Source organism: Amblyomma mixtum, chromosome 10, assembly GCF_055824585.1.
Source record: "Amblyomma mixtum isolate Tamu chromosome 10, ASM5582458v1, whole genome shotgun sequence".
NCBI classification, from domain to species: domain Eukaryota; kingdom Metazoa; phylum Arthropoda; class Arachnida; order Ixodida; family Ixodidae; genus Amblyomma; species Amblyomma mixtum.
Window position 1 is genome coordinate 57803829 of NC_143021.1, and position 14646 is coordinate 57818474.

General features: G+C 46.7%; 2 protein-coding genes across 4 annotated transcripts in view; one reads left to right on the top strand and one right to left on the bottom strand.

The window, feature by feature from the left end:
* The window catches only part of LOC149325870 (uncharacterized), a 78489-nt gene that overhangs the window by 31921 nt on the left and 31922 nt on the right, over nt 1-14646 (bottom strand). The window lies entirely within an intron of this gene.
* LOC149325871 (uncharacterized) overlaps nt 6493-14646 on the top strand; it is a 141979-nt gene continuing 133825 nt past the window's right edge. Inside the window, exon 1 of one of the 3 annotated variants that reach the window (XM_089563888.1) lies at nt 6493-6861. In XM_089563888.1, the coding sequence (XP_089420014.1) occupies nt 6759-6861 (103 nt within the window). In that variant the 5' untranslated portion in view covers nt 6493-6758. The remainder of the gene's footprint in view (nt 6862-14646) is intronic. The other 2 variants (XM_089563887.1, XM_089563884.1) reach the window with 2 other exon arrangements.

Below are 14646 nucleotides of genomic sequence, written 5' to 3' on the forward strand. Positions count from 1 at the left end.
GCTAGTGAACCACCCGTTAAAAACAATTTACCATAGAGAAAAGGAAGAACAATGAAACTCATGACGCTTATCTTGATGATGTCTCGTGTCAAAATCTGTCCTAGCTCTTGATGATGTCTCTTCTACGGCCGCTTCTTGAGGTCATCCCATTTTTCTTTCCATCTCTGGAATTTTGTGTACCATCTCTGCGTATACAAACTAACACACACAAGACCCTGCCTTCACTTGTAACTGGACTAGCAATGCTTTCGCATTAAAACTTGCAGCTTGTACAACTTGAATGTCCTCAGTTACAATGCGCCGCTGCAAGAGAACATGCGCGCTGACTGCGACCGCAGCCAGATTTCTTCGTTATATTCTCGCGTAGTGGTGGCTGCATTCCGGTGAGCAGCAAGACAAGAAAAGGTCTTCAGAAACAAAACTCCTTATTGGGACTGACTGTCGCCGCGGTGGCTTAGTGGTTATGCCGCTCGGCTGCTGACCCCAAAGACGGGGGTTCGAGCCCGGCCGTGGCGGTAGAATTTGGATGGAGGCGAAATTCTAGAGGCCCGATGTCAGTTCACGGTAAAGAACCCCAGGTGGTCAGAAATTTCCGGAGCCGGAGAAATTTACGGCGTCCATCGTAGTCTGAGCCTCTTTGGGACATTAAACCCCATAAACCATAAAACTTATTTGGGCTAACTTGCGCCCTCATAAGAACTGAATGAGGCGGCGGCGGCGTAGCAACCAGCGTGCTCGGCGGTCATGGAACCGAATGCCCGCCGCACTTGGTCATGCTCAATTTAAAGCTGAAAGCGAACTTTCGAGATAAAACGTGCAAAGTTACTAGAACATTTATTTATTTATTTTATTTATTTATTTGGAATACTGCCAAACCCAGAGGGGTCATTACAGGAGTGGGATTAAAAAAATAGAAAAAATGGAAAAAAATAGAATACAAATATACATGATGAAACAGGGTCAACAATGCGTATAAGAAAGAACTGCCTTTTCAGCGAGCGCTAGGGAGCGCAAACGTGCAAAGTTACCAGAACATTCTGGAACTATGTGGAATCTGCTACGCCTAGATGCCATGAATAGAGAAAAATCTGATTGCGCGTTACACCACAAAAAAGCAATAATACGGCGTGCTGGCCCCTTTGAAAAACGAACAAACAAACGCTGCTAAGATTCGCGGCATTATAGAGATCAACGACGATTTCGCACTGAGTACCGCCTACTTTCGCCTCGTAGGCTGAATAAATGATCAAAATTTTGCGTGCACCGGTATCAGTAGCTGGTTAAGACAAGTAAACCGGCAGCACAGCGCCCGAGTTCACGCCATCACCTGTGGGAAACAATGTGGCGCAGCACGACAACGAGAGCAGTCTGCCTCCCCTGCGATAGAGACAGTTCTAGGGGGACGCCGAAGATAATGACTAATGTTTCTCAACAGTTATCCGCCACATATAATGTATGGTGGAACAAAAGCCCAAACTTAGACAATCCAGAACAAGAGGGGAGACACTACAAGCGGTGACTCGCAACTAAGGTTTATAGGAAAAACGGAACAGAATAAATACAGTAGCCACCTAAGACTGCTTATGTCATAACCACAGAGAAAGAGATTACGTGCATGACGTCAAAGACATATCTGAACAAGAGTGGCGCGCGTGTGCACCCGGTGGTTCAAGCATCGGAATTGCATATCTGACAGCCACTCCTTGGGTATGAGTCAGGGCTCTCAAAACTGATCAAGGACGGTATCGCTGTTTCGTGCCTTAAGGCCGCCACTTCTAGGTTCTGCCACCATCGTGTTGGGGAACGCGTGTCAGAGCAAGTACTGCGGATGAAAAGTAGTGGTTTTCCCGACCACGTCATCCCCAGGGTGGGTAACGACAGGGGCCAACGGAAGAGGCGGGGTTGACAGTGAGCGCCGTAGGCCGGCTGTCATTTCGTACGCTCACAGGCTTTCCCATGGGTTAAAGAGCGGGGCAAAAAAGTACGACGTTAGGGTGGTGTTCTCGGCACTAAAGAAGCTTACTGCTATTTGCCCCAAAGTGGATCAAAAACTGGCAGCTGGTACCCACAAGAAGGCTTGTATAACTAAGCATGTATCGCCTTTCATTCCTTGTGAAAAGGGTGTTGTCTATAGATTGCCACTTTCTTGTGGTAAAGAGTATATTGGGCAAACGGGGCGCTGTGTAAACGTAAGGCTCTTTGAGCACCGCAACTTACTCGGCAGTGACTCGCGAGACAACCTACCAGCACACTGCCGGGTTTGCAAATGCACCCCCCTTTTCCCGAGAACGAATGTGCTTTTTCGCCACAAAGACAAGGTGACCAGGGAGATGATGGAAGCCTTCTATATTAGAAAAAACGGCAACCGGTGCGTCAGCGAACCGTCAGTGGCCCTGTCAGATATGGAATTCAGATACTTGAACAGCTGGGTGCACACGCGCGCCGCTCTTGTTTAGATGTCTCTTTAACCCCGTGCACGTAATCTATTATCCCATGGGTATGACATAAGCAGTCTTAGTTGGTTACTATATATATTCTGTTCCGTGTTTCCTATAAACCTTAGTTGCGAGTCAGCGCTCGTAGTGTCTCCCTTCTTGTTCGGTGTTCTCTGTCTACGTTTACGCTGTTGTTCCACCATGAATTCACACTAACTAGCCCAAATGTCTGCTCTGCTACATATAATGTACTAAGCGTTTCCCTACGTTGCTTTTTCAGGACTCGCGGTCGTCCTGCTGAATTTAGAAGTGCCTTGAAGTCGGGGTAGCAACGTGAGCGGAAGCGCGTCGATTGGGCTCCCTATTGCACACCAGTGTAAACAGTGCATGAAATGGGGGGCGGGGAGGGCGCTCTCTGTGCCTGGATAATCATTTTGTTAAGAATTCCTCTCAATAGGGCGCTCTACGCAATTCGTTCCTTGCTTATCACATGTTTCGTTTTCGCAGGAAGCCATCTGTAACGAGTACCCATTACGGCCTGCTGCCATGGTGTTTACAGCAGCGCTTCCTGTGTGAGGGTGAGCTGCGAAAGACCGGCTCCACACCCCTGAGTTATTTACCTCCGGACGGGAATGAAGGCATGGCGCTTAAGAAAACCCCAATAATGAGCACAATTTCCCCTTTCATTTATTTTCTTCTAAAACTGATGTGCTGTAGAAGCGGGCTGTCTGGAAATTTCTTACGGCAGGTTGAAGCAGCAAAATGAAATTAAGGCATTTATTATTAACAAATGTTTCCAAGAAAAATAAAAGAAAAGAAACCATTAATATTGTGGAGCGCTCATACTTCCACAAAGAAATGTTTTTAAAAATGTTTTTAAAATAAAAGTAACGTCCATGTGAATGGACGTTACTTATCTTGACAAGTGATACTTATCTCGATCTTATCTTGACAAGTGATCCTTACCTTTGCTCCAACATTGCGCTCTTAGAAGTCCTTTCCGACCATTCCATAATCACAGGTAACCTGAATTTTGTGCCCCATAAAAAGGTAACTCGTACTAAACAAATAAGGTGCTACAACCGAGCAAACTTCGGCGAAATAAACGCTCAGTTGTCAGTCTTTGCTGATCATTTTCTTCGCGATTTTTCGTCACGCTCCGTGGAAACGATCTGGAACCTGTTCAGCGTGAAACTTGCTACTCTCATTGACAGATTCATACCCGTCATCAGTATCCCTTGCACTAACACAGCGCCTTGGTTTAATAGGCATCTACGTCGCCTTAATAACAAGAAAAAGCGCCTTTACAGACAAGCCGACAAGAACAGACACTCCGAATCTTGGCAACGATACAAACTATGTGATAAGGAATATCAGTCTGAGCTGATATCTGCACGTAGGCACTTCTTCACACACGATCTACCGGCAATGCTAACAAACAATCCACGAAAGTTCTGGCAGATAATAAACCCCGCTAATCATCCTGACATTACTCTTACCAACGCGGAAGGCAGCAGTGTTCCAGTGGCCGGATGCGCCGAACTTTTCAATAACGCATTCACATCCGTTTTTACCCGTGAAGATCTCCCTCAACCTCCTATTTCTGTCAGCACTTCTAATACATCAATGTCCGAAATATTTATCAGTGAGACCGGTATCTTATCCTTATTAGGGAAGCTTAAAACAACATCAGCATCAGATCACCTTGGATTTAATAACAAAATACTCAAAAATTTATCTGATGGTATTCATCGCATCTTGTCCGCTATTTTTTCACAATCTCTATCATCAGGCGTGATTCCGCTGGACTGGCGCCTAGCTAAGGTTGTGCCAATTTTCAAGTCTGGCGATCGTTCCTCACCACTAAATTACCGACCCATTTCATTAACTAGCACTGTTTGCAAACTTCTTGAACACGTAATTCGCTCGCAGGTAATTAACTATCTTGAAGAACATAACATTATCTTTAAATATCAACATGGGTTCCGTAAAGGCAACTTATGCGAAACGTAACTTGCCGGATTCGTTCAAGACATACATTCATCGATTGATGCTGGCATTCAAGTAGACTCCATATTTCTTGATTTTTCTAAAGCTTTCGACAGAGTACCTCACAACAGGTTATTAATGAAACTAGCACTGCTTAATATTCACCCTCTTGTCATTGCATGGGTTAAAGATTTTCTCTTTTCCAGGTCTCAATTTACAACTGTCAATAACCACAATTCGTCTTTCAGCCAAGTACACTCTGGCGTCCCACAAGGAAGTGTGCTTGGCCCCTTACTTTTCCTAATATTTATCAACGATTTACCGGATTCCATTTCTTCCCATATCAGACTTTTTGCTGAGGATTGTGTAATTTATCGCAAAATTTATTCTAACACCGATTGCCAATCCCTTCAATCTGACCTGGATTCAGTAACAGCATGGTGCTCAACCTGGCTTATGCAACTTAATCATTCAAAAACTAAATTGATGTCTTTTACTAACCGAATGTCTCGAATTCAAACAGCATACTCCTTAAATAATAGCTCACTAGAGCTAGTCACCACGTATAAGTACTTAGGACTTCACCTTCATTCAGACTTAGCGTGGAACCACCATATTAACCTTATGCTTGCATCTGCTAATCGGTGATTAGGTCTCTTAAAACATAACCTAAAGCATGCTCCTCCTCACCTCCGTGCTCATGCCTATACCACTCTAATTCGACCTAAAATTGAATATGCATCGGCTATTTGGGACCCTTACCAATCTTACCTAATAAATAACATTGAATCATTGCAGAACCGCGCCGTTCGTTTTATTTGCTCCGATTATTCACGTAACACCAGCGTCACAGCCTTAAAGAAACGCGCAGGTCTCCAGGATTTATGTCTCCGCCGTAAAATTGCACGACTATCACTTTTTCATAAACTTTATCATCATCCATCACTTCATAACGACTTTTTTTCTTTGCCTCCTTCGTTTTTTGACCGTCGCGATCATCCCTTTAAAGTTAGACGTTTCACGTGCAGAACATTTATCTATGCGCATTCATTCTTACCACGCACAATATCTGACTGGAACACTCTGCCTTCACATATCGCAACCACCAGTGATCCTGATAAATATTTTTAACTTATATCTTCAATAATTACTGCATAACTCTTCGCATACATGGTTATTTTATTTGTTCATGGCTTCCTTTTTTTGCAGGATTTGTTACTAAAAAGATTCATTGTATTAGTGTTCTGTTTGTATAATTTTAATACTGCAGTAATCTTCGTTCTTTGCCGCGCTGCCATTCTTTTGATTCTTTTGCTTACTTATATGTCATGCAAAGTGTCTCACTTGTGCTTTTGATTGATTCTTTTGCTTACTTTTGTCATCCAAAGTGTCTTATTTGTGCTTTTGTTGTTTGTTTTATATTGGTGGGTTTTTTGTTTTTGTTTTTATTCTGTTCAATTGCCTGTGCCCCCCCCCCCTATGTAATACCCTCTCGAGGGCCTTTAGGGGTATTCTGTATAAATAAAATAAATAAATAAATGCCACCCAATTTCGTATCGAACCGTAATGGATAATATGTCATTTTTGATGACGGCGAATTTACCCTTCTTCGCCAAAAGTGAGCTAAAAGGAAAGTACAGAGCTGTCGAAATAGAAAGCTTTCTGTTTATGATATTTGGACTTCTTCCAGCGCATCAGAAATGAACTCCAGGACCCCCTTCTCACACCGAAAGCAGCATGAGGCGTGGCCTGAATTTTCCGTCAGCGCCTTTGGAATCGTCGGCACAAGGAGTTCTCACTGCGGATGTCGCCTCCTCGTGCGCAGTGTGCAGGAAGACGCAAGCTCAGTGTGGCTTCTGTAAGCCGCCTGGCTCGCATGTTAAGAAACAAGAAAAAAACGTTAGAGTAAAATGCAACCGCTACACTCTTAGACGCTTGAAGTCGCGGCACTGAACGGAGACCCGTATCCGGGAAGGAAAATGGCACGTGCCGGAAGCTGACAAGCGCTGCTGTTTTTCTGCCCGCTGAGCTTGATACTCGCAACAGAAGGCAAGCTCCTCTCTTTTATATATCGGCCTATATCCTGGCAAGAACCTTCGAACGAGATTAGTTCGTAGGTGACGTCGAGCCAGAAAACACGTCTCACCACATGACTGCTCGCGCGAGACACTTGATGTGCGCCCTAAAGGAACAAATAAGAAAGCTGAGTACAGAGACTCAAAGACCTTGGCTATCGGATTCACGTTAGTCAGTCGCTCTTTTGTGGACCTCGAAGAAGGACGAGTAATAGAATCGGTGCGCCTCTTCTGATCGCGTCACTTACTCAACAAGCGCATGGAAAAGCGTCCACTTTCGAAATCGATCACAGCAATGGCAAGGACGACAACAAGCAAAGCAGTTTTGGCGGCTCTACTCACAGGTTTCCTCTTTACACAAGGTGAGCGCACTGTTATCAGGAAGCTCTAGAAAAGAGGTGAACAGATCCTCAAAGAGGAAGCATAATATTCAGTTACCGCAAATCCGGGGAAATCTGGCCACACCAAGCATGTCAACTTACGTATGATAGCACAGCAGGAATGTAGTGATCTACTGAATACCAGTAAAATGATACCAGTAAAAGAATAACAGTCTTAGTTGACTGGGGCTACACTGCTCGGGTGCGCTCCTCCCCTGGCTCACCACTGTCAGGAGCTCAAAAATTGCTTATTTCATTAAAAAAAGGTGCGTTTGTTCTCCGGATAAAGCCTCATGAAAGAGATAATTTTAAAATTTTATTTTTGATGTCAGCCAGCGCCGAACAGATGTTATTATTATTGACGAAGATAATATTACACCGCACATAGCAACAATGCTACTGCGATGACAGAGCCTGGTGCAGCATAAACAGGTATTGCTAGCCATAGAAGCGTGGCTTGCGAATTATTCAACCTCGTTGATTTTATGGCGCACGTGATGAAGTATTTCTGCTCTTAGTGGTCAATCGTGTGTTAACATAAGAAGGAAGAAGAATAATCGCGCATATCTATGCCTGAAAGAAAAAGTCGTTGTTCGAAACATGCCGCAAAGAAAATAGGTTCAGAAAGGCCGTCTGTCATTGGGTATGTGCCATTAAGTCTGAGAACATATGATTAAGTAGAACGCGTTGTCGGGCTAGTTGGTTTAATACTTCAGACGTGGCAGTTGCGCGAAACACACACACACAAGACAGGTTACGGGACGAGCGCAAACTTACAACTGATTTTATTCAAAATGCAAAGCACATATTTAAAGGAAGAAAATAGAATGCACTTTGAGCATGCGCATCGAAATTATACATCATGTGGCAATCAGTAGCATATACCAAGGTCTGAACTTACATCGTCTTATCGAGAAAGGCTACCTCACTATTGTACAGTGCAACCGAAGAATCACTGATACATGCTTGTCCTCTTTTCTTTATGAAATACGCTTCCATCACTTCACGTGCAATTGAATCTCGACTTTTGCCCAGAACTCTGATCTCATTAAGCCGTGGCCGACAGTGACTGCAGGACAGGCAATGCTTTGCCAAATTTGATCCCTCCCCCGTTGTTAGCGATAACCCACGTTCCCGTGCACGATCGTTCAAGCAGCGTCCAGTCTGGCCTACGTACGTTTTTCCACAAGTCAGTGGTATTTCGTACACAACTCTGACGGCGCATTCTGCAGGGGCGGGAAAGGCGGAAGGTGGCGGGAAAGGACAATGTGCCAATGGTGTTTCAGTACCGTCCAAACTGGCAAAGCTATGCCCCCGCATCACCAATCAAGGAACAAAGACAAGTGGTTGTGACAAGAAGCACGCTGGGCCCTTTGCAGAATGCGCCGTCGGAGTTGTCTACGAAATACCACTGACTTGTGGAAAAACGTACGTGGCCAGACTGGACGCTGCTTGAACGATCGTGCACGGGAACATGGGTTATCGCTAACAACGGGGGAGGGATCAAATTTGGCAAAGCATTGCCTGTCCTGCGGTCACTGTCGGCCACGGCTTAATGAGATCAGAGTTCTGGGCGAAATCGAGATTCAATTGCACGTGAAGTGATGGAAGCGTATTTCATAAAGAAAAGAGGACAAGCATGTATCAGTGATTCTTCGGTTGCACTGTACAATAGTGAGGTAGCCTTTCTCGAAAAGACGATGTAAGTGCAGACCTTGGTATGCTACTGATTGCAACATCATGTATAATTTCGATGCGCATGCTCAAAGTGCATTCTATTTTCTTCCTTTAAATATGTGCTTTGCATTTTGAATAAAATCAGTTGTAAGTTTGCGCTCGTCGCGTAACCTGTCTTGTGTGTGTGTGTTTCGCGCTACTGCCATGTCTGAAGTATGAGAACATCATCATCATTACTCTGTTTAGACTTTGTTCTCTGTTCTTGAAAACGAAAACTCTGAGCAGTTCTTTGCGCAGGCACCTTTTACCATAATTATAACATTTTGCCTTTTCCATCTTAACTTTCTTCTTTTTTACGCTTAGTTGTTTGCTTGTACTGTTTTGGTGGTGCTACTTTATTAAATTTTATTGTGAGCTAAATCCTTGTTAATCTATTTGCCTCCATTTTTTGTTCACCTTTGTCAGTGATAGCCATTAGCGATAACCGACAGTCTGCACGGTCTATGTTTTTACAGGGGAAAATTATAGTGCTAAATAACTGCACGCAGCCACAACAATCATGTAATCTGGTTTTTAAGCAGTTTGGGATAACTACTCTCGTTCTAAATTTTGAAACTCTCGGTGTGCTATTTTAGCCACCCCACGCAAAGTTGGCAGTGAGCAAGGAAGGGCAGAAGGCATGGACCATCTGATAAGTGCCCTATAGTGGCGTTTTTGCTGCTTTGCGAAGGCCTGTGCACGTATGTGCTTTCCTGCAGTGCATGGAAGTATGCACCTGGTATTCCAGACGCGCTTGATACCAAAGCTGTTGCAACGAGCGGGTATAAATAGAAAGCCATGTTTAGCTCACGCAAATGTTCTCCACTTCAACTGTTGCAGTGCACCTCAGCACGTTTAGTAAATTTCGAAACTTCTCGCGTGACGGCTACTGAACCATACCGCCATGCCTTGCTCATTGGTCCCTGCATCTGTATGCCGGAACTGGCAGAGTCATTGCTGGCCATGGTATTAAGAATGGTATCGACCAGGTCACCTATTGCTTGCGCGCAGTTTGGCTCGGCTTTGAAGCGGTGACTTCATTAGCACAGGTGTCGGGCTGAGATCGCCGTGTGTCGCCAATGATCTTTAAGGCTCAGGCAAAGTCAGTTTATAAGTTTGGAGAACCGGTGGATGGTTTATGGTCAGAACAATGGTCAAACAGTTAGACAAATCAAGAGTCAAGGTCAAGGCGGGGACGTCAAGGTCAACCAAAATGTGGTCACGTGATCGACTTTGGGCTTTCCGAGGAGCCTAAGCGCGTCGTTTACGTGATAGGGCGCGACGTCAAGCCATCTTTAACCGGGTACACGACAGATGGAGCGCCGGCGCCCCTAGGAATAAGTCCATATGCGGTGTTCACGTGTTAGGCCGTGACGTCACGGCCTCCTAAACCGAGAACATAACTGAAGTAGCATCGATGCGCCTGGCACGAAGTGCACATGCGGTGTTCACCTGCTAGGCCGTGACGTCACGGCCTCCTAAACCGAGTACATAACGAAAGTAGCATCGATGCGCCTGGCACGGAGTGCACATGCGGTGTTCACGTGCAAGGCCGTGACGTCACGGCCTCCTAAACCGAGTACATAACGAAAATAGCATCGATGCGCCTGGCACGGAGTGCACATGCGGTGTTCACGTGCTAGACCGTGACGTCACGGCCTCCTAAACCGAGTACATAACGAAAGTAGCATCGATGCGCCTGGCACGGAGTGCACATGCGGTGTTCACGTGCTAGGCCTTGACGTCACGGCCTCCTAAACCGAGTACATAACGAAAGTAGCATCGATGCGCCTGGCACGGAGTGCACATGCGGTGTTCACGTGCTAGGCCGTGACGTCATGGCCTCCTAAAACGAGTACATAACGGAAGTAGCATCGATGCGCCTGGGACGAAGTGCACATGCGGTGTTCACGTGCTAGGCCTTGACGTCACGGCCTCCTAAACCGAGTACATAACGAAAGTAGCATCGATGCGCCTGGCACGGAGTGCACATGCGGTGTTCACGTGCTAGACCGTGACATCACGGCCTCCTAAACCGAGTACATAACGAAAGTAGCATCGATGCGCCTGGCACGGAGTGCACATGCGGTGTTCACGTGCTAGGCCGTGACGTCACGGCCTCCTAAACCGAGTACATAACGAAAGTAGCATCGATGCGCCTGGCACGGAGTGCACATGCGGTGTTCACGTGCTAGACCGTGACGTCACGGCCTCCTAAACCGAGTACATAACGAAAGTAGCATCGATGCGCCTGGCACGGAGTGCACATGCGGTGTTCACGTGCTAGGCCGTGACGTCACGGCCTCCTAAAACGAGTACATAACGGAAGTAGCATCGATGCGCCTGGCACGAAGTGCACATGCGGTGTTCACGTGCTAGGCCTTGACGTCACGGCCTCCTAAACCGAGTACATAACGGAAGTAGCATCGATGCGCCTGGCACGAAGTGCACATGCGGTGTTCTCGTGCTAGGCCGTGACTTCAAGTGTTCAGGCTGGCATAAAAATTGACGGTGCTTCAGCTTTGGTTAAACCGAGTTGGAAGCGGCAGCTCCACGATGGTTTAGCCTGGAAAGCACCAAAGAAACGCTCTACGAACAGCATAACAAGACTTTGCCATTCTAAACCATCCTGAAGCTACTTGTTTTAGCCAAAGCTAAAGCAACGCTAATTTTTTAGCATTTTGATTCTTTTTTTATTGCTCCCGTTCAGCGGCACACCCCAGCGTTGTCCCGTCGATGTCCGTTGTGAGGCTAAGCTCCGCTTCCCGCGTTGTGTCTCCAACAGACATGGGCAACCTGATGAGGGCGCTCTCACCCTCCCCTCTTGGTGGCTTCACTCGGTGAGGGGAGGGAGGATTAAAAGCAGGAAAATTTGAGAGAGCGAGGATGAGGAAGGGGCGAGATAATAAGGTGAGAGGAAGGGAGGACTGATGCGCACGTTGAAAGTTAGGGTTAAGGCGGAGGCTTGGGCAAGTTCGTATATCATATATAAGTAAAACAGCGCTAGACAAGGGACAAAGGAAGAACAAAGCTACTTGACAAAGAAATTCGCTATCTAACTTCGTGACTTGTGCATGCACCTGCAATGACTACACTTTATGTACCTGAGTGTCTGTATTCTTTATCTTTGTGTTTTTGTCTTACTTTCCGGATATATATTTCGCTTACGGCGGAATAAAAATCGAGTTGCTAGTAAATAGCGCCTTGTGCTGTGTTGTTCTTCCTTTGTCCCTTATCTAGCGCTGTTTTACTTACACAGAAAGTTAGGGATTTTATTAAAGTTCGTGCTTGCCACGCCTTCCTTGATTTCAGGTCCGAGGGGCAGCTTATTCCTAAACACGCCCAGTAGTTGGCGCTTCATCACAGGAAAACAACTAAATAGGAACTACAGCTTAACGGCCCGCTGCCCGGTCCCAGCAGCTGATTCGCTCTGAGCTACGCCCTAACTAAGCACGGATCGGGAGAAGGCGATCCAGAGCACAACAGAACTAAAAGCACATTCACACTTGCGAGTCGCAAAGGCCAAGCGACCCGCAGTGGCTTGCGACCAGTCAGCAGCTCGACGACACCGTTGTTCCCACTTGTAGGGGCCCCCTGCGGGTCAACTTCTCGTTCGTTCTCGTTCGAAACGAGAACTCTAGGGAATGACGATGTTCGCGCGCTTTCGAGAGTTTCACCTGCTGTGGCCGCGTTGCTTGCGCGCGTGCTCGGTTCTCGAAAACACTCTGGTCCTTCGCTACCCGCATGTGCTACAACGTGAGCGAAGAGGAAGATGCCGTGGCGGTTTCGACCTGCACCGTTCGAGTACAAGCGTCATAATGACGTAGGGGGGCGCACCTCAGGACCGACCTCTCAGCCTGGATGCCGGCCTCTGGCCTCGCAACAATGCGTTGGTACTGTTTGTTAGCGTTCACAACAAAGCTTGGGATTGAGGACTTCAAAAATAAGCATTCTTCCCGTAGCCGCTTTGCTGCTGCTGCCTGGTACGGCTCGCCTGGGTCTGCTGGCTGCGCTGCTAAAGGCTTCGTGGAAATTGAGAATATCTTTACTTTATTATGTGAAGGAGTTCACAGTAAAGTCCTGACGAGAGTAACACCTTTGTTACAGCACTAGCCAGTACCGAAGCGCCCTCAGCTGCAACATCGATGCGAAAGCAGCTTCATCGCGTATTAAGCCATACAACAGTAATTTCATAATGATGTCTCACATGGAGAATGTCGACGGCGGCGAGATCATTAAAAAAAGAGCCACTTCTTGGAGCACTTCTGGCTGCCGAGCTGCTGACTATCTAGAAAGTGTTTTCGACAATCTCCCTGTCTTCGTTTGCGAGCTAGATACGGTTTCAGATGACGACGAGTGCAAGGCGACGACCACAGTGACGCACTTGGTACGGCACGTTGAGTACTATTCATTAAAGCTTGTGTTAGGAGAAGGAACATCTATCCACTTATAGTCCATTACGATGGATCGGACCAACTATGTAAGGCGCATTTCTGTACGTCGTAACCTATTACTATGCACACACGGAGGGAAAGCCGCCCTCAGTTAAGAGTGATCTCTTTTTAAAACTTTTTGCTAGCGCTATGCACAAATCAGTGAAGTAATATTGTTTCAGAATAAGAGGTACATAGATGAAATTATGACTAACTTCAAAAGAATTAGGTGATCTTGTTACGTTTTTTTGGAGGGGGGAGGGGGATTTAATTGGAGGTTAAAGGGTTAACCATTAATGATATCGCGTCATACCTTTAAGGTGGAGGTAGTATGACCCCTACATTTTTTTTCCTGTTTTATTTAACCTCATCCAACTTCTTCCCTGCCCTGTTCGGGTGGGTTAGGCGATGTTTTTTCTCTGCAAGCCATTGAAGAGAAGCACCACTCCCTTGGGGTTCCCTCCCGCGATTTTGCAGTTTTTGTTTCATTCTGTTTTGCCTCCATTTCACAACCACGTTCCAGATGATCCGTCTTCGCTTGCAAATACGCATGTTTCTCACTGTTTCCCATCTGTCTAGTGAACTTCTTGCTTTCCGTTCGAGACGTACCTTTAGCGCATGTGTGTACGTTTCATTTTGATCGCCTTTCTTTAGCACGAGGGCGCGTCGGCAGTAAACACGCCAGCCAGGCGGATTGCTAGGATGGATCTTGAAAAATTTAGCGCGACACACAAGGACAGAAAGAGTAGACGACACGAGCGCTGACTAACAACTGGAAGTTTATTCGAAAACACGTAGAATTATAAAGGAAGAAAGTGCGATAAAATCGTTGGTCAAAAACCAAAAGAAGAAAACTAAACACAACAGTCACCGCCAGCTCCTGCTATCAAGACGCAAAGCACTTGTCCAGATAAGCTACCTCTTTTTCCCGTATAGTAACGGACGGTTTGGCCAAGCACGTGTTATGAGCTAGGATGGATTCGGTGCGTGCGACGGCAGTAAAGCCAACCAGGAACGTAGCACGGCAAGCGATTGTCCTCCGGTGCTTGATACGTCGAGAGCGATGACGGCGGCCATAAGATGCGCGGCCCATGCTCGCCGGCATCCCCGAAACCACATCTGCCATTTGCACTGCATAGATAGGGCAGCGTTTCTCCGCGCTCTCTCGAACTCTCTAATATTCCGTGTAGCTCGATCTCAGTATTATGGCGAAAGCATTTAATTGCTCATTCTCCCGTCCGTCCGTGATGCGTTACATCCAACTCCGGGGGGTGACTGTTCGACGAGCATAGCTGCCAAAATGTGACGTCATCTTCGTCGACAGGTGGAGCTGTCCGCGCGGCGGCGCCGAGCGCTGCTCCGTCGTGAGTCGGTGTGCGGCAGCTAATTGAGGAGGATAGCTCCCAAGCGGTCCAGTGATTCCGCGCAATGTGGTTCGGCTCAGCAGAGGCAGGGCGACTCTCCGAACACGAAACGGCGAAAGATCAACGAACGCATTCGTCAGCGCCGGTTGAACGCGTCGCCGGGCAGCAAAGCCAAGGGGGCTGAATGAAGGCGTGAACAGCATCAAGCCAAGGCTATCGCCTAGCGAACTTTAGGATGCCAAAGTGCCCACATT